General features: G+C 38.9%; 2 protein-coding genes and 1 pseudogene across 5 annotated transcripts; all 3 read right to left on the bottom strand.

Moving 5' to 3' along the window:
- Window positions 1–2112: 2112 nt before the first annotated feature.
- LOC103717236 (uncharacterized) lies at window positions 2113–4276 on the bottom strand. The gene has a single exon (XM_039125426.3). It carries the CDS (start codon window positions 3630–3632, stop codon window positions 2445–2447), a length of 1188 nt encoding a protein of 395 aa, XP_038981354.2. The 5' UTR covers window positions 3633–4276; the 3' UTR covers window positions 2113–2444.
- A 3576-nt stretch (window positions 4277–7852) lies between these two features.
- On the bottom strand, window positions 7853–11099 carry LOC148714886 (protein TOC75-3, chloroplastic pseudogene; annotated as a pseudogene). 3 transcript variants are annotated; one of them, XR_016399534.1, is made up of 3 exons: window positions 9768–11099; window positions 8319–8400; window positions 7853–8174 (listed from the first exon to the last, which is right to left on the bottom strand). The product of XR_016399534.1 is annotated as a protein TOC75-3, chloroplastic pseudogene, transcript variant X3 (transcript). The 3 variants fall into 3 exon arrangements; XR_016399532.1 differs by having other exon boundaries at window positions 8319–11099; XR_016399533.1 differs by lacking the exon at window positions 8319–8400.
- Window positions 11100–17936: 6837 nt separating this feature from the next.
- LOC148714885 (histidine-containing phosphotransfer protein 1-like) lies at window positions 17937–20778 on the bottom strand. Its single transcript, XM_088717244.2, has 6 exons — window positions 20580–20778; window positions 20328–20455; window positions 20163–20231; window positions 18545–18616; window positions 18301–18373; window positions 17937–18212 (listed from the first exon to the last, which is right to left on the bottom strand). The coding sequence occupies exons 1-6, from the start codon at window positions 20637–20639 to the stop codon at window positions 18174–18176; spliced, it is 441 nt and encodes a 146-aa protein (XP_088573370.1). The 5' UTR covers window positions 20640–20778; the 3' UTR covers window positions 17937–18173.
- Between the last annotated feature and the right edge of the window lie 756 nt (window positions 20779–21534).

Here is a 21534-nt window from a genome sequence, read left to right as displayed (position 1 = left end):
GGATCAAGGCTTCGAATGACAGTGGAAGGGAATTTAATCAATCAAAAGATCAACCATAAAGAGAAATAGTGAAATAAGTGGATTAGCATGGGATTTATAGCAATATACAAGATTTGAACCCTAGATCTCTTCAAAGAGCGAAGCCTTAGAAGAGAGATGCCAAATAAACAACAGAACTAACATTTATTAGTGGATTTAAGGGACATACAGAAAGGCCAGCTGAATCGGAATTGCGATGCTCATTAGAAGAATGAAATGTTGAAAGAACTTTAATTAGCAATAAAAATTTATTAAAATAAATAGCCTTGTTGAAAGAACAAGAGAGCATAGCTATTCATGTATTTCAATAATATGACATGGCATGTCATATTAGCTATTCAAGCATCAAACCTATTCTCCCATCTATGGTGCATAAATCCTACAAGTGTCAAGTGGCGCGCTTTGTATTCTAAGGTCGTATCCTATTAGTATATGGAGATGGCATTAGGCTTGGAATAAAATTAATGACTTCCTGATGATCTTAAAAAAAATCCTGATATAAATGGGAAATAGTTAAACACTCAAAGCACCTCACGATAGACAAATTAATTCCAAGAAAGCCTTGTTATGAACTAATTCTATGACAAATACGTTAATTTATGCTAGCCCTTATTTTTTATAATAAATAAAACAACACTCCTCTCCTATCCTTCATCATATGTTATCCTACCTCCCTAATCTCTCTTGGCATCTCTTGTGTCCCCCACCCCTTCCCCTTTTGCAATTTAATCTTAAATTTGAAAAAGGACAAGTGACAAAGATGAGTATATCATTTACCCATCTTATTAAAGAAACACATCACTAGTTTTATTTGAGATTGTGATAGGGTAATCATCATTTTTAGAATCATATCTAGTTCCATATATATATATATATATATATATATATATATATATATATATATATATATATATATATATATATATATATATATATATATATATATATATATTATATATATGCATGTAATTAAGGCATTTATTGGTTTCTTGATTATTTATTTGAAAAAAATAACCAGAAATATGCATAGGTAAGTGATAGATGATAAGGGTAAAAGATGTCATATATCCGGCCTATGCTAAAAAAGCAACTTTATTTCATATTGCAACCAAACAATACAATTAGTTATTCTAGGCAGGAATAAGAATTTCTAGCCAAACAAAAGCAAGCATTAACTTGTTTCTAAGATGTTCAAATATATCTAATATATCAACGTTTATTTTATTTTCTCATGGCACAATTAATGCCTAAAACTATATTGAAAAGAATTACAAACATAATAGATGCAAGAGGTACTGCCTTAGAGAAAGAGAGAGATAAAAGAAAAAGAACTAAGGGTTCGTTTGGTTCACGAAATTTTTTTTCTCCCATCAAAATATTTTTTACTGAAAGTTGATTTATGAAAATATGATGCATGAAAAGGTACATTTCAGGGTAGCTTACGTTTGATTGAATATTTACTTTTCGGAAAAAGTTGTATGAAATATCTATTATATTCTTAATAAAGAAAATAATCTTATTCATGGATTTTGATGGCTTAAGGATAGTTTTGGAAAAAAATTCTAATTTTCAAATAATGAAAAAGCAGCTTTTTCATGTTTCTCATGAGTTTTTCTTTTTTATGAAATATGAAAATCTTATTTCCTTAGATAATATTACTTTTCTATCTCTCTCTTTTGAAAACTCCAATCAAACAAGTGGTATTTCTTTATTTTTCATTGACTACACTTTCTTCCTCTTTTCTTTTTTGTTATCATGATATCATCTTATGCATATTTTCCTTTATTTGTCTGCTCCTGCTTGTTAGGCAGCCTTGGCGGCTTCTTCATTGTCGCTGGTTACATGTTGATGATGCCTTCGGAAACATGTTCTCTATGCATGGGAACAAAAGCTAAATTCTCAAAGAGCACATTCCCGGTTATCTCAAGTCCCTACTTGATCTAAGTATCACAAATTTCAACATTGCATGACTGGCCTTGTGAATATCAAGTAGAGCTCAGGCTCCAATAATTAAACAAAATGACAACCATTTGTATTTTGTGAATATGCGACATATCTTTATACTTTCAAATAAAGAAATATGAAAGCAATTTAAAACTTATAATCCAAGAGGAAATAATTGATAACACAATTTAAAACTTATAATCGCGCAGTTTAAAAAAAAAAAAAGAAGAGAAACTATCGTGCCCTTTATTTTCAGTTCACTTCCATGCATAAATTTGACTAACTTTAAATAGCAACAACCCTAGACAATCCAAACCAATTAAATCTCCATCTCCAAAATTTTATTTTCCTTTCCCTAGCCTCTTGCTCTCTTTTTTTTTTTTTCTTTTAATAGAAAAAGAAGAAGATCTCTCTATTATATTTTCCAAAACAAAATAATACAATTTTCTTGGGATTCCTCCTCACACCTCCCTCCATCCACACTGCGCCGCCGGCCTTGTCTTCCGCCGGCCGGCTTTCACCGGGCAAGGCGTGTCCAATGGCGGCACCATGCAATTATACTGCAAACAGAGCGACGTGCTCAACGGAATGGTCGCTGCCGGGCTGATCCTAAACCCCGTCAAGTAATTGTGCTGCAGATAGAGCACCCTGATCGCCCCCGCCACTACCCTGTCCACGAACGTCGCCGGGACATCGCCGGAAAACCAGTTACTATTCAGATACAACCTCTCTGCCGCCGCCAGTGCCGCCGGCACCGGCCCGGTCAGCCGGTTATGGCTTAAATCCACCGTCGCCCCGGCCGGCATCGAACCAACCGGCCGGACCGGGCCGGAGAAGACGTTGCGCTGGAGCTGGAGGGAGGAGATGGGGAAGGAGAAGACTTGGCCGGGGATCTGACCGGAGAGCTTGTTCATGCTGAGGTCGAGGTAGTTGAGCCGGGCCAGCCGGGGGAGGACGCGGTCGACCGGGCCGGAGAGGCGGTTGGAGGCGAGGGAGAGGTAGCGGAGAGACGGCGGAAGCGCGGGGATCGCGCCGGAGAGGGAGTTAAGCTTGAGATCGAGGCGGAGGAGAGGGGAGGAGAGGGGGAAAGAAGGGATTTGGCCGGAGAGGCGGTTGTGGCAGAGGATGAGGTTGGAGAGGGCCGGGATCGCGGCGATCGCCGGGGGGATTTGGCCGGAGAGGAGGTTGAAGCTAAGGTCGAGGGTGCGGAGACGGCGGAGGGAGGCGAGGGAGGGGGGGACGGAGCCGTAGAGGAAGTTGTGGCTGAGAGCGAGGAAGCGGAGGGAGCGGCAGAGGGAGAGGGAGGTGGGGATGGGTCCGGCGACGCGGCCGGGGACGAGGGAGAGCTCGGCGAGGGCGGAGAGTCTGCCGAGAGCCGGGGAGAGGCGGCCGGCGAGGCCGGGGGAGCCTGCGCGCGGGTCGCCGAGGGCGAGTCCGACGACACGGTTGCCGGAGCAGAAGACGCCCGGGAAAGTGCAGGGGTCGCCGGTGAAGTCCCACCTGGAGAAGAATGTAGAGCCATGGAGGTCGTAGAGGGACTTGCGGATCGATTGCAGGGCCAGGAAGTCTGCCGGGTCCAACATTCCGAAGCTTCTCCAGCACGAAGATAGCAATATCATAAAGAGTATGACTGCTGTTCTTCTCATCATGATGCCAATGCGAGTTTGTAGCAATGCAAGTGTTTGTATGATTGCTTCAATGGTGGGTCGAGCTGTGGAAAGAGAGCAATGCAACTGTTTGTATGATTGCTTCAATGGTGGGTGGAGCTGTGAAAAGAGAGGAGGAGGAAGAGGAGGAGGAGGAAGGAGAGGTGGCAGAGAGAGTCTTGGAGATGAACTCTATTGTAGGATATTTTACTATTTCTAATCATTTACTTGGAGGTGATGCTCGGCTTGGTGCTCTCGCTCTCCAATCTCTCTTTCACTCTTGTTCTGGGTCCACCTGTCAGCTGACTATAATCAATGTAGAGTATTACTTAAATGCAAATAATAGAACTTTTGATAGTTCTTTTGTTAAATGCCTAAAATAAATATCCTACATCAATTGAAGGAAACTTTTAGATAAAATTTTAAAAGTTCTAATCAGTGTTTATGGATAATAATGTTCTAATTGGGTTAAGTGATTACTTTTGAATGTCCCTTATTTCATATTAGTAATCCTTCCATCGAGTTCATGCTGTTTGAAGCACTCCTGAAGAAATTTCTCAAAAGAAGAAGAAGAAAGAAATACTATTACAGAAGTTAAAGAGAACAAGCCTCGACCATGAAAGATGCTAATATTATCTGCTCTCGAGGAATATATCGAGTTTATCTATATATATAACACAGCAAGGATTTGAAAATATTTAACTATTTTTTACTGAATTTTTTTGTTAATCGGATGTCTTCCAAGAGACTACTAATTCCTGCTGACATAACTTAATGTTGGTCTAAGGTAATGGATTTTGGTTTATAAAGTTTCCTATTGTCAGCTATATGATTGCCACAGCAAGTACACCACTCTTCTCCTTGGGGAATTCTGGTTTCTCATCTTGGTTGATGCATTACTTTCTCATCTTGGGCAACAGGACCACTTGGCTTTTTAGTGATGGCATTGGTTAACCACTCCCTTTGGCATAGATTTGAGAGTAGCTGGGAATTGATTATAATCACACAAAAAAAAGATTACGAATAGAAATTCTTGATTCTTGAGTGAAAGTCAATTGGTAGCTGCTGAAAAACTATTCTTAGACTAGAAAGGAGAAAATAATGATACACAAAATTGCTCGGAGTCGAGCATAAGAGGTTGCATTTCGATGATGAAGAAATTTCAAACTTTTAATTATCCATTTTTTTGGTTCATGGCGCACCATTTCCTACAAGGCAACACCTTGGAACATTTAAACCCTAATATTTCCGGCGAATTTGTTATGCAAGACATAAACACATTATTACGTATCGAGTTTGTGTTCATTGATCGGCCCTTTCAATGCCACCTCTCCTCCCCTTCATCCACACGAAGGTTTGTAAATTAATTGTTAATTACAATTAACGTGATTTGATTTTGTTTAATTGTAAATTAATTTTGGATCTATGCGGAGTATATAAGCTCACAGGTCCAATAATATGGACCTACTTAGTTGTGTGCACCTAATATGGTTCTAGGCATCCCAATCTTATTGAATGACTAGCCACATGAACAAGAGACATTTTCTCATTTTTTACAAAAAATCATTAGAAATTGTAACTAAATCAGCTCATAATTTCGAATATGTGAAAAGTTATTACAATATTTAATTTCAAAATAATTAAATTTATGAAAATACTAATATCTATATATTTTTTAGAGCAGAGATAGAGATAGAGAATACTATGAAATGCATCAACAACGAGCGAGACTGAAGATATTGCCCCCGACGGGGAGGGCACGAGAGCTGGGTCAGTAGGATCTTATGAATGAAAGGACGTAGGAGAGAAAGGCTAATATGATAAAATAAAATAGGGATAATATTCTTGCTATTTACTTGAAATTTTTTAAATAAATTATATATGTGCTTAAAAATGAATAATTGGACTTCTTTGCTGAGAGAGATTAGTTTAGAATTACAACATAAGAAAAAAAGACTACAGCTAAGCGTTTCTATTCCTTGCTATAAATATCAAAATTCAACAGTATCTTGTAAGGACATTCGGACCTTAACAAACAGATATCGCACATTAGCAAATCGAGCACTCCATGTGCATAACATGTGCAATTACTGACAGTATAATATAGATCGAAGGACTAGAAAAAGCATAGTGCTAATGCACAAATTCTTTGCTATACAAGATATAATTTTGTTTTTGTGTTTCTAATTAAATTGTGTGAAGCACTTAAGAGTAAGAACTCCTCTTTTTTTTTTAATTGGAAAATCTCTTTTTTTTAAGATTCATTTGATTTGCAGAATTTTTTTTTTTACTGAAATATTTTTTTTGAAAAGCTGATGTCTGGGATAATAGTTTCTGTATGTTTGGTTGATCATAAAAAAATAATACATTTATGTTTGGTTGAACATCTAATTTTTTTAAAAAAATTATGTAAAATATGTTTATGCCCTAAATAAAGAAAAATTTTTTATCCTATTCTATCTAAAAGTTTAAAGGCACTTTTGGAAAAAAATTATTCCAATTTTCAGTAGGTGGAAATTAAACTTTTTTATATTCCATTTGGATTTTTATTTGCCATGAAATATAAAAATTTTATTTTTATGGAAAACTATTTTTTTTATTTTTTTTGAAAACTCTAACCAAATCAAATATAAGGTGTAGGAATTCGTGCGGGCATGTGTTTTGTCAAACATCAGTTATTCGCTAGATAGATCTTGGGTACTTATACAGGATCAAGAAACCCAAATAATACCTTTTGGTTAGCTATCTTGGGTGAAGTACTTATTTGTTACAAATGATATCAAAGCGGATCTGGCTCATAATCTATGTGAACTAGGGGACACTGCAGCACAGATTCATTGGGATTGACCGCGGGCCGATTATGGTGTTTGTAATTGATTTGAATGGATTTGAACTCTTAGCCTGACGAGGACGTCAGGACTTGAATGAGGAGAGTATGTGATGACCCGTGCGGGCATATGTTTTGTCCCATATCGGTTATTCGCGGGATAGATCTTGAGTACTTATGCAGGATCAAAAAATCCATATAATATCTTCCGGCTAGCTATTTTGGGTGAGGTCCTGAGTTGTTACATAACGTATTTCTCTTTTTTTTTTTTTTTTCCGGGTACCAAATAATCCATTGTTTGGTTTGGGTTATGCAAGGGTGGCATATTATGCACTTTGGGCCGTACAAAATTGATCGTAGGGCATCATCAGCCCTGAATTTTTATTTTTTATTTTTATTTTACTGCTGCCAGGCTGTGACATGCCGTTGCAAAGTGTTCCGTAGACAAAGTTGGCTGTGGTTTCGTACTTCGTACCATTTTCTTCGCACCTTTCAGGTTGCGTCTTTGCATGCTACATAGAGACGAAGACAATTGGACCGATTTGGTGGCCTAACAAACTTATCCTTCAAGACATGATAGATTGTGTGTCCGTATTCATACTTTTGAGCACAGTGGGACATTAAATATATAGCCATATTTTTCTTGTCTCTTAATTCAACATGACTCTTTTGGAAGCTAATGAAGCATTTGTATGCTAGCTCTCAGAATTGTATCATATTGCCCTCCAAAAGCTGTGATGGCATTGGAAGCTATTGTAAAAGGGATGAACAATAATACAATAGTTATTGTAATGATACATGTCGCAAAGATGCACTCCTATACATTTCCTAGGTAAATTTCATGCATTCACTCTGTTCATTTTGCAGAAATCGGCTATTGGCACTACAAGAAAATACATATTCAACGACTAAGATTCTAGTCGCCGAATAACCATATTTGGTCGCCGAAATCTTTTCGCGACTAGCATACCCTTCGTCGCCGAACCCTAGTCACTGAAAGGTTTTGGCGACCAATATTGTGTGGTCACCTAAGGTACACCAACAACGACCAACGTTTGGTTGCCGAAGAAAATTATCAGCGACCAAATCTGTTGTCGCTAATTTCAACACCGACCAAATAGTTGGTCGTAGAAGGTTTGTCTTCCGCTACCAAAACAATGGTCACTGAATGTCTATCTTCCCCCACCAATAGTTTGGTCGCAGAATGTATTGGAATGCATTGGCATCAAACATTTTTTGGTGGCAGAAAGTATTAACCTGTATTTAATTAACAATTCAAATTATAAGCTTAATATTTATTTTTGGGCTCGTTCCAAATCCTGTACAACCAACACAGCCTATCCAATATCCATATTGCACAATACATTTGCTCATCCAAATAGAAATATACACAATGTTGGAGAATCCATAATAATTCATTAGAAATATCATCATCTAAAAGTCTAAAGTCAAGCATACCTATATATTAACCATACATCAAAATGTTTCATCCATACCATATGTTAAGGTGATAATCATCACCAAATACATCAAAATATAAATTAAAAATCCTAAAATATCTGATCTTGCTATTCATCCAAACAACCATCACGTAGACAAAAATATTCTTATACCAAAAACTGGATTCTGCTTGTAGACAACTCCACCATGATCATCTGAACAAAAGCTATCCATATACTAGAAACTAGATTTCACATGCTCATAACTCCACCATGTATCTGAGAAAGCAAAAAAGAATATACAATCAATAACCACATGTGAAAAATAATAAACTGAAATTCAAGTATAAGTTCACAATGACATTTCGCTTAATTTGGTCCAAATCTCTAAATAACCTACGTAATATAAATGAGAATACATACCAACGAGTATTTGTACCACCAGTTGAATACATAAACCCCTCCTCACAAAACCACTCTCATACGTACACAAATAGCACCATATCTATTCCACAAGTATTAACCTTGATAAGAAAATTGTGCAAGAAACAGCCAGGTGATCATCAAAGTTAAGCTGCAGATTTAAGAAATAAACTTGAAAGGAAAAGAACATGATATCAGATTATAAAGGAAGCGAGCATAAATGATTAAAACTGATATGCATCGTAGGCACCAAAATGCACATTTCTTAAGTTAATAAATGGAAACAATTGTCCATAACAAATGGAAGCTATTGTAAGTAAAAGAACTGGTATCAAGCTGTTTCCAGAGCAAACTGACTCGTTTTCCCTTGACAGGCGAGTGAAACAGACATTTTATTGCTAATCTGCCCCTCACAAGTCTAGATATAATAAAATATCCTGATTTAAAAAGAATGGAGTTCAATTGAAACATCAATGAGTGATGATGTCCTAAGCAGGCGTGACATTGGGGTCAAATTAGCCAATATCTACATTCTGCAATATGTTCAAAAAGAAGACGGACAAATTTTGGAATGGATACAAGAGAATACTAGCATTCATCTCAAATTCATGGATTGGTTTGTATCTTGCTTACCAATCTGCCCCTTTCATGTCTGAATAAATAAAATGTTCTGATTTAGAGCCTAAATCTCGATTAAAGCATCAATCAATGATAATGTCCTGAGCAGACACAACAATAAGGTCATATTGGCCTATCTTTACATTCTGCACTAGTGTTTCCCCCTTCAAGTATGAGCTAAATCTTGAAATGGGGACCAAGGAAAACTAGCGATCATCTCACATTCAGGTATCCTGCTTGCCCCCTTCTATCCAAAATCAAGGTAGCTAAGCCTAGCAACAATACATGTACCAGTTTCTACCTTCTCTGAAAGGAAGCTACCCATCATAAGTTTCATTAGTCCACCTCATTGGCCATGCCCCGCTATGATTATGAATTCATCAAACACTAGTGGAGATTTTCATGTTCTCCATCAAGACTTAATCAAGTGATTACCTTCTCCGAGTCACCTTCAACAATTAAGATTTGGAGATGATAGTGGTATCATCACCATGATATAAACTTTTCCTATGTTTACCAATGAACCACTTTAAAAGCTAATGACCATGTCAAATACAGATGAAATCTCAAATCAAAAGGAAAGGTAAGGTGCCGCCTATAAACACACTTTGTTTTCCAACACTTCACATGTCTGTCTGCCAGCACATTCAATCATCAGCATTGGAACAAATTAAACAATGATGAAAGCGTTCAAGGTTTTCATCTCCCATCTATCCTAGTTTTCATCTTATGGAATATGAATAGACATCAAAAAATTAGCAAAAAAATCAAGCATTTATCAACTATGAAAAACTAAAAGCTCCAGCACTATTAAGGTAAAAATAAATTCACCTGTTTGGGCAGCTCCGGACGAACAACAGCAAGCTGGGTATTCCCTTCGCAGACATTCCCGAGCTTATCCTGAAACTGGACAACCAGCTGTGTGATATCCCCCTCGACGACCTCACACACCACCTCCCTCGTGTTCAGATTGCCGAAATTGACGACCTGGGCGCAAGCATACCCCTCATCGTGGTACCACTTCTGGACCCGGTCCCGGATCCTCTGCAGCAGCCTCGCGCTGACCTTCCCCTGCTCCTGAAGCATCTGTAGCACCTCCCGCTGCACCGGGAAGGGCAGCAGGCACGGCTTGGACCGTTCGACTCCTCCGGTAGTCCCTCTCCTGGCTCTGAAAGTACTCCAGCTTCTCCCTATCGGTCATGTCCGGATCCATCTCCATCTGCTTCGTCTGGGGCATCAGCCCGACGTTGATGCACCGGAAGGCATCGGCCGACTGCCAGGTGCTCTCAACGAAGGACACGGTGAGGGCGAGGGTGCCGTCCGGCTTGGTCTTGCTCTCGAGATCGACCTTCTCGAACATGCCGCAGGAGGCTAGGGTTTCGAGCTCCTTCTGGAGCTGGGCCTTGGTGTAGACGCCGCCGGGGCGGAGGGAGACCATCTCGAAGAAGGAGTCCTCGGTGCCGGCGACGGTGGTGGCCCGGCGACGATCGAAGAAGAGGATCTCCGAGATCTTGTAACGCTTGAACCCGCTCAGCTTGCTCGGCTGGACAACAATGTTGGCCGGCAGGCCGTGTGAGTCCCATTCCGAGCCGCCGCCGGCCGCGGGCTCCTCCTCCCTCGTGATCGCCGCGAGGGGAGAGAATATCTGAGACCAGAAGCCTCCACCATCGCCCCCGCGGAAGCCTCCCCAGCCCCAACCGCCGCCGCTGCTAGGGTTTTCTTGCGGGTCGAGTTGGTGGGGGATTTGGGCGATGGGGTTTTGGCGGATGAGAGGACGCATTCGGGGTGATGGGCGGCGGACACCGGGGCCGCCGCGTCGGCGGAGGTGGAAGCGGAGCGGCGATGGCGGGCGGAACCGGAGAGGGGTATTTGGGCGCCCAAGGGTAGCTTCTGAGCGCAGAAGGCCATGGTGTCGGGAGAGAGAGACGAAGAGAGGGTGAGGATTAGGAGATCCATATGTTTATAATTACCCTGATTCAAATACTTGGATGCACCACTCAAGACTCGAACTCAAATTTTTCGGTCACTAGGAAAAAGGGTGCAACAATTAGGATTCCCATTTATCCTTCTTTCCTTTTTTTTGTTAAAAAAATGAAGGGATTTCCCCTAATTTTATTAAGGAGTGAAAATAGGAGAGTATTTACAGGAGGAAGGAGATTAATGCTCTTATTGGGACCCTTCAGGAACTAGGTGGGTGAGAGAGCTCCTTAGTTTCTTATGCTTTTCCAACAATGCAGGTTGGAAAGAAAGAAATAGGGACCAGCCCAACTCTCTTTCTCTCCCCCCTTGAAGCTCCTTCTTTCAAACGATAAATCTTCCTTTGAAGTTCCTTGTTAGACTAGAATAATTTATTCAAGAGTTCCATTAGCTACAATAATAGAGACCTTGCCAGCTGATGGTTGTTGGGACAATGCTGCAGGGTTGCATAGAACCATGTGGTGAAGAAGCCAGCATGGACTTGGATCGAGGATCGAATTCCTGTTGATGCATTGGAAGAATCGGCGTAATATTGCTGCTGTTGTACACGACTCATAGAAGAATATATTGATCTAAAATGCTCTAAATGAACTATTTTGCAGAGGAAAGATTGATGGTTCTGATGGAAGACCGATCAATTGAGATGAGCATTAATTTCTTTGCTTTTTCGGTTCTCAATCCCACGTCCGCATGCCGTGTATCCTGTCGATCCGTATATTTATTTGACAAGGAGTCAAGCACCGAGCTCAAGCTTTTAAATTTATATTATAATAATAAAAATAAAAAAGAATTTAAGTATGAAGAAAAGTTGTGGGATTGAGATTTAGCCGAAGAGACGAGGATATGCATGCCTAAGTGCATTAAGGTGTCAAATGGCACCGTTTGAAAATAAGCAGTTTTTTTTTTTTTTTTATAACTTAGAAATTAGCATCTTACAGGGGCTAGTACAACATCGTTCGGTTTTATGGGAACCTTCCACTACTAAAATTTTGGTCACTAAAAAATTCAAATTTTCTGCCCAATTTTTTCATTGGAAAAAGGCGTCATTCGTAAAAATTTTCATAGACTAAATTTTTTTTAGTCACTGGAGGTGAACCTTTAAGGACCAAAATTTAGTCGCCAAAAGTTTTACCTCCAGCCAACGCGAAATATTGGACTCGTGCCAACTTGGTATTACTTTTCCGTGACCAAATATGCATTTAGTCGGTGTAGAATAATTATTCAGTAACTAACAAGAATGTTGGTCGCAGATAGCCTTATTTTCAGCGACCAAACTTTAGTCGCCAAACGTTTTACCTCCACCCCGCCAACTTGGTTTTGATTTTCCACGACCAAATATACATTTAGTCGGTGTAGAACAATTATTCAGTAACTAACAAGGATGTTGGTCGCAGATAGCCTTAGTTTCAGCGACCAAACTTTAGTCGCCAAACGTTTTACCTCCACCCCGCCAACTTGGTTTTGAGTTTCCGCGACCAAATATGCATTTAGTCGGTGTAGGACAATCATTCAGTAACTAACAAGGATGTTGGTCGCAAATAGCCTTATTTGCAGCGACCACTATTCATTTAGTCGCCAAAAGTGGTCGCTGAAAGTGTATTTTCTTGTAGTGTGGACTGTGCAATGGTTATTTCAAAACCGGATGAATAAAAAAGTTTAGAATATTTTGAGAACCGTATAAGACATAATTTAATGGTCGACATCGTGAAAGAAAATCAACTGATCTTATAAAAGATGCAACCTGAACCCTAAAAATGGAGGCTATCATACATCTACCTTGCAGCATCTACCTTCTCCATGGGGCGAGTAGAGATGTGTAATAAATCCTTGCATGATGAGGACTTCTCGCGCATGATGTTCCACATCTTTAGATGCCACGAGAAATTGGTTAGGCAGACTTGGGCATCCAAAATCCCTTTTTCTGTTTTTTTTTCTTCTCAAGTTTTTAATTGGAACATTTTTTTTTTTGATAAACAAATATTTTGTTCTCCGTGTACTGCACCTTCCTCACCTTTATGTATGTTTGTGCTTGACTTCTTGGTAGAAAGTTGTGGACACACGGCATCCAACGGCCCTTCTTCTTGAGAAAAACATGTTCATGACGTGGCAAACAATGCTGCCTTTTGTATTCAAGGCAAGGTCGAGCTTGATCGATTTCGAGGTTGAAAATCAAGCATAAGCTTGGCTTGTTTATCACTTGATTAAGTCTAATTCTAGGCAAGTTTCAAATGGAGAGCTAAATAATACTCTATTAATTCAAAATCGATTCAAACTTATTGAGCCCGAATAGGACATGAACTTAGCTTAATTCAAGCTTAATTCGACTTCGACTCAATGGTTGATTATATGCAATGAGAACCAAAGATTAGCTGTTGGATTACATCCAACAGTTGATTTATGCTAACTAATGTATATTAGAAGATATTTTATCAATTTCAAGCCTCATCAAATCAATTCCGATTGAGCTGAGTTTTCATGCTTGGTTTGATGCTGATTTCGAGTCTATAAACCAAGTTCAAGCTTGATTCAATTATATTCAAGCTTGATTTGAGCTTATCTTGAGTTGAACTCAAGCCTAACATGATGTATTTAGATCAATTGATAGTCATGGTCATAAGTTTTGTCTACATTTTGATCCTTCTCTTAGAAGTCGACGGGTAAGTGAGAAGACGGAGGCAGTTGGGCAGCAAAGATAGCTCATTGAAGCTTAGAAAATGATAGAAGAGAGATTTTTTTGGCCGATGGAAGGGTAGGTATGAAGCAACAGTCAACATCAAAAACCCGAAAAAAAAAAAAACAAACTTGTGCATATATTTCAACTTACATCTTTTAGGGCCATAGGTTTTGATCCATTTCTTTTCATGTCACATCATCACAATCTACTTCTAGGTCCCTTTTCTTCATGTTTGGCCATGGTTGTCACCCAACACACTTTTCATGTAAATGCAGACAAGGTTCATGCAGCATGGAGCATTGAAGCTTGTCCTGATTACCTACCAAACTTATTTTTTTCGCTTGCATGTGCTTGATAAATATTGCATTTGAAGCAAATGAGTTTTTAATTATACATATTGGTAAAACTTAAGAATTTAAACTTTCTTTCTTATCTAAATTAGGACTCCTCAAGTCTCCTCTCATGTCATGAGACATATATTTGGACTAAACACACCACTAAACGAATTAAGATAGATGGTGTTGCCTAAAGGATTTCGAACTTGATTAATTACCATGCCTTGGTAAGTGCAATCTTATTATTATTATTTTTTGGTACAACGACTGCTCTAGTGTGAGTATAACCAGTAGAGACGAGGAAAAGGAGATGGCGTAAGGGTGGAGGGACAGCTATAAAACATATCCAAAGAACTTCTCTCGAGTGGTGAGCAGCGAAGGAGGCAACCCAGTCTGCAGTTCTATTTGCTTCCTGATACACATGAGCAGCCTAAAATAAGTCACAATTTCTCGTTGTCCTGTCAATCTTATTATCTTTAAGCATGTGAAAAATAAACAGAGATGCAATTAGGCAAGAGCATTTGATTGAGAAAAAAAAAAGGAAAATCAAACAACTATAAGAAAGGTTTGGCAATTATGACCCCCACAATTTCTAGTTGTGTCAGGTGGTTTTTGTCTAGTTAACTATATGGAGGACTCTATATAAATCTAAAAGAGTCAAGGAGGGGTAGCATCAAAGAGAGACAGGAATCCCATCGGTCTCTTCCAGGCATTGATTTTTACATGGTAGTAGATTAGTTGGAGCTGACATTGATGCATGTTTGACTGTCTGGACGAAATTCTGAATGCCTTTGATCCGTGGCTGCATCATTAATTGTGACATGCAAAGAAAAATGATAGCCTTTTAGCCTCTAAAGTTTATCATGTGTTGTTGACCCTTCAGCCTCTTGCTGAACAACGAACCAATTATGAATAACGAGGAAGGGTGACGACCTGCTCTTATGATGCATGGGAAGTGGTCGATGACCATGGACAAATTGCCTCACAATTAAGGACTTCACACTCCCATGAGAGTTGAGAATAAATTGGTAACCAAGATAACTATAGAGAGATAACGAAAGATATATACCTTCATTATCTTTCGCTATTGAGCTAGTAAATGGCTGTTTGCTTTGTCAAAGGACAGGCCCCTCCTTAATCACTAGGGTAGATTATGAGGTTACAAATATTGAATTTAGATAAAAAGGACCGAAAGTCTATGATATTCATAAGTATTGTTGAAAGAGAGAGAGAGAGAGAGCTTTGTTTGGCCTTCAGTGTCCTTTTATAGCAACTATTGCCATATATCACCATATCCGCCAGGTTGATATGTGCTTTATGCATCATGCTACAGCTGAGTTAATAGACTACTTCTTGATCCCGTCCACCAAGATTCCACTCCTGAGTAGAAGTATCTGATGTAGTGATGATGGCACACAAGTGGCAGGATGTATGTATCTAGCCTTTGCAAAGCGACGCTCTAACAATTGCATCCTCTACGAAGAAGACAGTGAGCATTATTCGGGCCATGGTAAGTGGAGACGTTATCTTTCAGATCAAGCATATTTACAAGAAGGCCAAGGAAGCTACGGATTGAGTAGCCTTGTATATGGCTAGCCACTCTAGAGGAGCTTTCTGGGTTGGTGAGAGGGAGCTGCCTAGAATGCTCCGAGACTTGTTATTTTTTGACTTTTTTAGATATATTCATACTAGAAGTGTATGAGTCATCCGCTGTAGCAAGAAGAAAAAGAAGAAGATAGTGAGCATTGTCTTGTCCCAATTATGATATCCATAAGAAACAACCCTTTTACCCAAATGCATCTCCAACAAATTGAAGCTCGAATGGTCGATGACAGTGAGTTGCCCTCGAACTTGTCCGACCCTAATTAGGAAGGTCGACATTGGCATGATATTTTATTAATCAGCACCTAGTTGATTGGTCTCGTTACATGTGCATGGTCATATATCAAGGTGTCGATCCATCTCCCTTGATGGCTTCTTGAAAGTGATCTAATTATCTAGCTTGCCCTCCGCTAGAATCTTTCCCATGGTTAGTTCAGTCGATCGACAGTCTTTTGGAATCAATCATATCAGTTCCTCCAAGCCAAACACCTAGGTTCAGCAAAACTTTCCAACTGAATGGACCTTCCATCGGAGCCAAGATCCATCATATTTCCTTGTCCTCAAGAAGAGATTCCTTCGGGTTGTACGTAGATGAATCTACTTCTTCTTCCTTCGTCAACTCCTCGATTAACAATATGAGTTCAATTTGTGGAGCTTAATTTTTACTTGTTTTTGGCTACCACCGATTGAGGTTCCAAGTGGCAACTTGTGCCTTTGTGTGCGAGTCACGCCGTAATAGAGCTCGCTGAGGCCAATGGAGCTACAGATTTGGTGGCCTCGTATGTGGTTGACCACTCTGGAGGAGCTCTCTGGGTTGGTGAGAGGGAGCTGCCTAGAGCGTTCCGAGACTTGTTATTTTTTGACTTTTTTGGATATATTCATACTAGAAGTGTATGAGTCATTCTGTTGTAGTAAAAAAAAAAAAGAAGAATAAGAAGAAGATGGTGAGCATTGTATTGCCCCAACTATGATATCTACAGGAAACATCCCTTTTATCCTGAATGCATCTCCAACAAATTAAAGCTTGAATGGTCGATGGCAACAAGTTGCCCTCGAATTTGTCCGACCTTAATTAGGAAGGTTGACATTGGCATGATATTTTATTAATCAGCACCTAGTTGATTCCAACTATGATATCCACAGGAAACATCCCTTTTATCCCAAATGCATCTCCAACAAGTTACAGCTCGAATTCGATGGCAGCAAGTTGCCCTCGAACTTGCCCGACCTTAATTAGGAAGGTCGACATTGGCGTGGTATTTTATTAATCAGCACCTAGTTGATTGGTCTCATTCCATGTGCACGGTCACATATCGAGGTGTCGATCCGTTTTTCTTGATGGCTTCTTGGAAGTGATCTAATTATCTTACTTGCCCTCAGCTAGACTCTTTCCCATGGCTAGTTCGATCGATCTGCAGTCTTTTGGAATCAACCACATCACCTTCCTCCAAGCCAAACACTTAGGTTTAGCAAAACCCTCCAATTGAATGGACCCTCCACCGGAGCCAAGATCCATCATATTTCCTTGTCCTCAAGAAGAGATTCCTTTGGGTTGTAGGTAGATGAATCTACTTCTAATTCCTTCGTCAACGCCTCGTTCAATAATATGATCAGTTCAATTTGTGGAGCTTAATTTCTACTTGTTCTTGGCTACCACTAATTGAGGTTCTAGGTGGCAACCTGTGCCTTTGGGTGCGAGTCATGCTGTAATGGAGCTCGCCATGGCTCGGCCAAGTGATGAAGCATATCAACTGACTCCTTCCATGCTGTGCAGGAGCCTGTTGAAGACCTCGGTCAGCGAGCGAGGGTAGTAGCTTAAAGCCAACAACTAATGAATTCTTCTTTAAATCACCTCGTAGTTGAGAACTTCACACTTCCATATATAACAGTTGGAAAGAGAAAGAAAGATACCTTCGTTACCCTTCTACATGGCTTCTCTAAGTTCTCTTTTAACTCTGTATCACATTATAATAGTTCATGCAAGTGCTTTGCACGTTTATCCATTTTTTACTTTTATAAATCAGTGAAAAATTACAAGTTAAAATCTACTTAATTAAACATGATGCTAAAGTATCTCTAGACTCTGGAACTGCCCATCCAAATTCCATAATTCTCATTATAAATATCCAAATATATCCCCTCAGAAAAAAAAATCCAAATTATCTAGTATGAGAAACAAAGTTTATATTCTTGTTTTGTAGTGATGGGGATTCTCCTTAGGCATACATGTTAAGACTTGTGGGCTGAAAAATAGAAACAAGGAGTTGTCTATGTGTCATTCCATTTATAATTCCATATCATGTATATTGCTGACCATTATTGCCTAGCTTTTTCTTCTTCATCTTCTTTTCTTTAAATCACTCCCAACATTGACAACACCACTATCATTTAGTTTTATACATAATCTAACAAGTTTCATATTTGACTGTATTCATATAATTAAAAAAAACAACAACTAGATGACTGGCTCTTTGTCGCATATCAGTTCATCACAAACCCAAAAAAAAGAAAAAAAAAGAAAAAAAAAGAAGTTATCATTTAAACATGACATGAAGAGATGCTCCCTAACATAGTGATCACACAGATGATTGAAAAACAAAGGCTTCTCTTCTTTTTCACCATAATTTCCAACCAAAAGCCTTGCCTTCTCTAAGCTTTCCCCCCAAGTACATGGATAAGATGAGCCAGCTACAAGCCATGAAAGGTAAATGTAAAGAAAATTTAGCAAAATATTCGATCCTGCATCGCGTTATGTTTAAGGATGAAATCTTCATACCTGGAATAGTGATGTAAGTTTGTCACGTAACGCGAACATTTCTTGCTTAAATTGTTGTATGTGCATCAAACATCTGCACCAAGCCATACTAGTTTTTTAAAGTGGAAATTTCTAAAACAAATCAAATAAAGGTAGGTGAGAATGCACATTGCTTCGATTTTAATTTCTAACAACAATAGTATATTTTGTAAACAAAATATTGCAAGTAGTGAACAAAATAATATACATCAAATTAAAACCTCACCCTTCCTTGCTGTTATTCCAGCAATGATTTTGAGCTGATGTGCATATATCGTTTAATCTTTGAGCACCAACACTGTTAAAAGGAAGGAGAACAATAAGTATGCACAATGATTTGGTTATTTAAGATGATATATGAACATCATCATATAGGATGTGGTATGAATTACTAATTTGTTGCCATAAGTCTAAAAGCTAATGCACACATTTATTATTTCTTTAGAAGGGAAAACAGATATAAGTTCCATAAAATTTTAGCCAGAATTATGTTCGAATGCAAACACATATACTTTGCTTTCAAACTAGAAAAAGGCTAGCCCTATCCAAACTATTGATGAGCATTGTCTAAGTGTAAACAACCAATTGTTGTCGATTGATGTCTAAGTGATCAATTGATGCCTTTTCAATCATATGGTAGATGATAAGTCCTTGATCATGAGGCAAATCCAAAAACACCCATTGTTGCCTGTCCATGAATGCATCCCCATTCTCGCCTCAGCAACCCAAGCCAGCAAATAGCATCCCGAGTGCTAGTAGTGACTCATCGGTTGATCGATAGCCTAGCGGCCAATCAAAGGTTTAATACATGCATGTATATGCACATACATACGTACGTGAGTACCTACCAACGTATATACATATATGTATGAGTGTGCATGTGTGTGTGTGCGCGCGCGCGCACATTAATGTATACAAATACAAAAAGAATTTAGGAAATGGTTACAATTTCATCTTTTAGTGATACTTTCTTATTCCATATTTTAGTTGCATTGGGATTCTACAGTTTTGACATTTCAATATCTCTGATAAACCTAGGGTGGCAATTGGTCAAGTCGAGTCAATTTTGCATAGCAATATACAAAAATTTGATCCATACCTGACCCGACTCGAAATCAGGTGAAAACCTCTCAACCCATACCCACCCATGGGTCATTTTAGGTCACCCATTTAATTCTAACCTAATCTATTTTGCAAGACTTAACCCCTAACAAATCTAAGATAAAAACTAAAATTCAAGATTAGAATCTTTATGGGATAATTTTTCATTCTTGGGGTAGCTGTGGAATAGAGAGGGGGAAGAGAAATGGTGGCTGCGAAACTGGTGGTGTTCTTGGAAGGATGAAGCAATGGTTGTGGGGTTGGAATTGAGGGTGCCTTGCAGGAAAAGAGAGAAAGAGAAGGGAGAGAAAAGGGCAAAATATCCTTGGAAATCAAAGAGAGGGCTAGTAAAACCTACAGATATATATAGTATTCTCTTTGCATGATACCTTATGTAGTTTTGAGCCAGATTGGATTGAGTCAAGAGTAATTTTAATCATGTTAGGCCTAATTTAGTATGACCCCACCTTCCGCTAAGCTCGATAGTGGATTATTACCTTTTACGCAATGAACAAATATTGTCGATGAAAAACAACATTATACGAATATTAATATGAATACGGACATTCCTATTGGTCACGATAACACTTGTAGAATATCTTTGATCTGAAAAAGAAGCTGATGCAGATATCAAAGGCAACAACTTTAGATAGTACTCATTTTTCATCTAGTTTAAGAGCCTTCTCACAAGAATTTGCATGAGAGTTTCATGTGAGACTAAAAAGAATAGGTAATGTGAATACCTGGCGGTGCTTCCTTTCAACTTGATGAGATGGTTATCGATTTGGTCAAAATCCACGCTTTCTTGTCTTCTTTATTAGACACAAGAGTACATGGATAAGCTACTTTTCTCATGAAAAAGATGAAGAAAAGAAAAGAAAAGGGGATTTAGAATGGGTAGAACTCACAGAAGCTTGTTTATTTCGTTGATGGTGTTCTCAGTATTCCTGAAGTAGAGGGCCATCGTGTCAAAAAGAAAGCCTGGGGTATTCTCTTCAAACTGCTGTAGCTGTCTGAAATTCCCATCTACATACCCCTTCGCAGCACCAAAGAATCCACAACATTTGAGGAAACATAAGTTTCTATCAGCCAAAAAGAATTCGAAAGGCTCGGAAATTACAGGGTTCAAACCATGCAGGTCTTCATCTTCTAAGACTCACCTCACGATGCAACTTCCAAGTAAGATCTTCATACTGCCTCTTGTATTGTGCCACATCCATGACTTCTCTTTTCTATGATCCAAAGCTTCTCTATAGCTTAAAGTTCTATAAGGAAGTATTTGTGGAAGAGGGCTTGCAATTGTAGTTGGATTAGAGGAAAAGCAGCGCCAGATGATAAAGTTTAGAAGAGAGTAATAGACAAGGGAGCATAGGATGATGTTTAGAGGGAATTCAATGTTCAGAAGGAAAATAATATATACTTGCCTAATTTTGACAGGATTGCAATTAATAAAAGAATGATAGAACAAAAATCCATAAATTCATGGCCAGAATTTATAGCGATAGAGGTTGTGAAGAGTAGCATTAGATGGCAGAGTCTGAAAGAAAAACAAAACAAATTAATAGATAACAAATTCGATGAATTATTCGTAGAATTCGATGTCATGAAGAGAATGCAAACAATGCTTGCCAGTTTCAGTTGCAACTATAATTAATGTTAAAATTTGTGGTTGAATGTTAAAATGTTCCTGAAACTGCATGGCTTGATGGATTGGTGGGAGCATGTGAGCCCCCTAAAAAAAGAACTCTAGGCAAGGAGTAAAGCTGCTAGGGATTAACTTGTATAGCCATACATAAAGATGATGCTAGCACATATTGACAAAAATTGGGCGCATGATGGAGACCATGTGGAAACTGGAATAGGTGGTATTTTGGGTCAAGATTGGGTCGGTCGACATGATGTCGAGTCACCTAGACTCGAAATTGGGTTACGATGTTGCCGAACAATATCTTAATTGTCTAGATTCAGGTCAGGTGGTTATAATCGAAAACTATAACATTAACTAGAAAATAATTTTTTTTTAAAAAAAACCAATTACCGTTAGGCCTAACCATAAATGTAAAGTCTTCTTGCATGTCCACTCTAAGTTTTACCATAATCTCGGCATACGTGGGA

This window comes from Phoenix dactylifera, chromosome 2 (genome assembly GCF_051530095.1).
Source record: "Phoenix dactylifera cultivar Ajwa chromosome 2, Ajwa_hap1_PhDact_Kaust_v1.1, whole genome shotgun sequence".
Taxonomy (NCBI): domain Eukaryota; kingdom Viridiplantae; phylum Streptophyta; class Magnoliopsida; order Arecales; family Arecaceae; genus Phoenix; species Phoenix dactylifera.
This window is presented reverse-complemented; position numbering and strand designations above follow the sequence as displayed.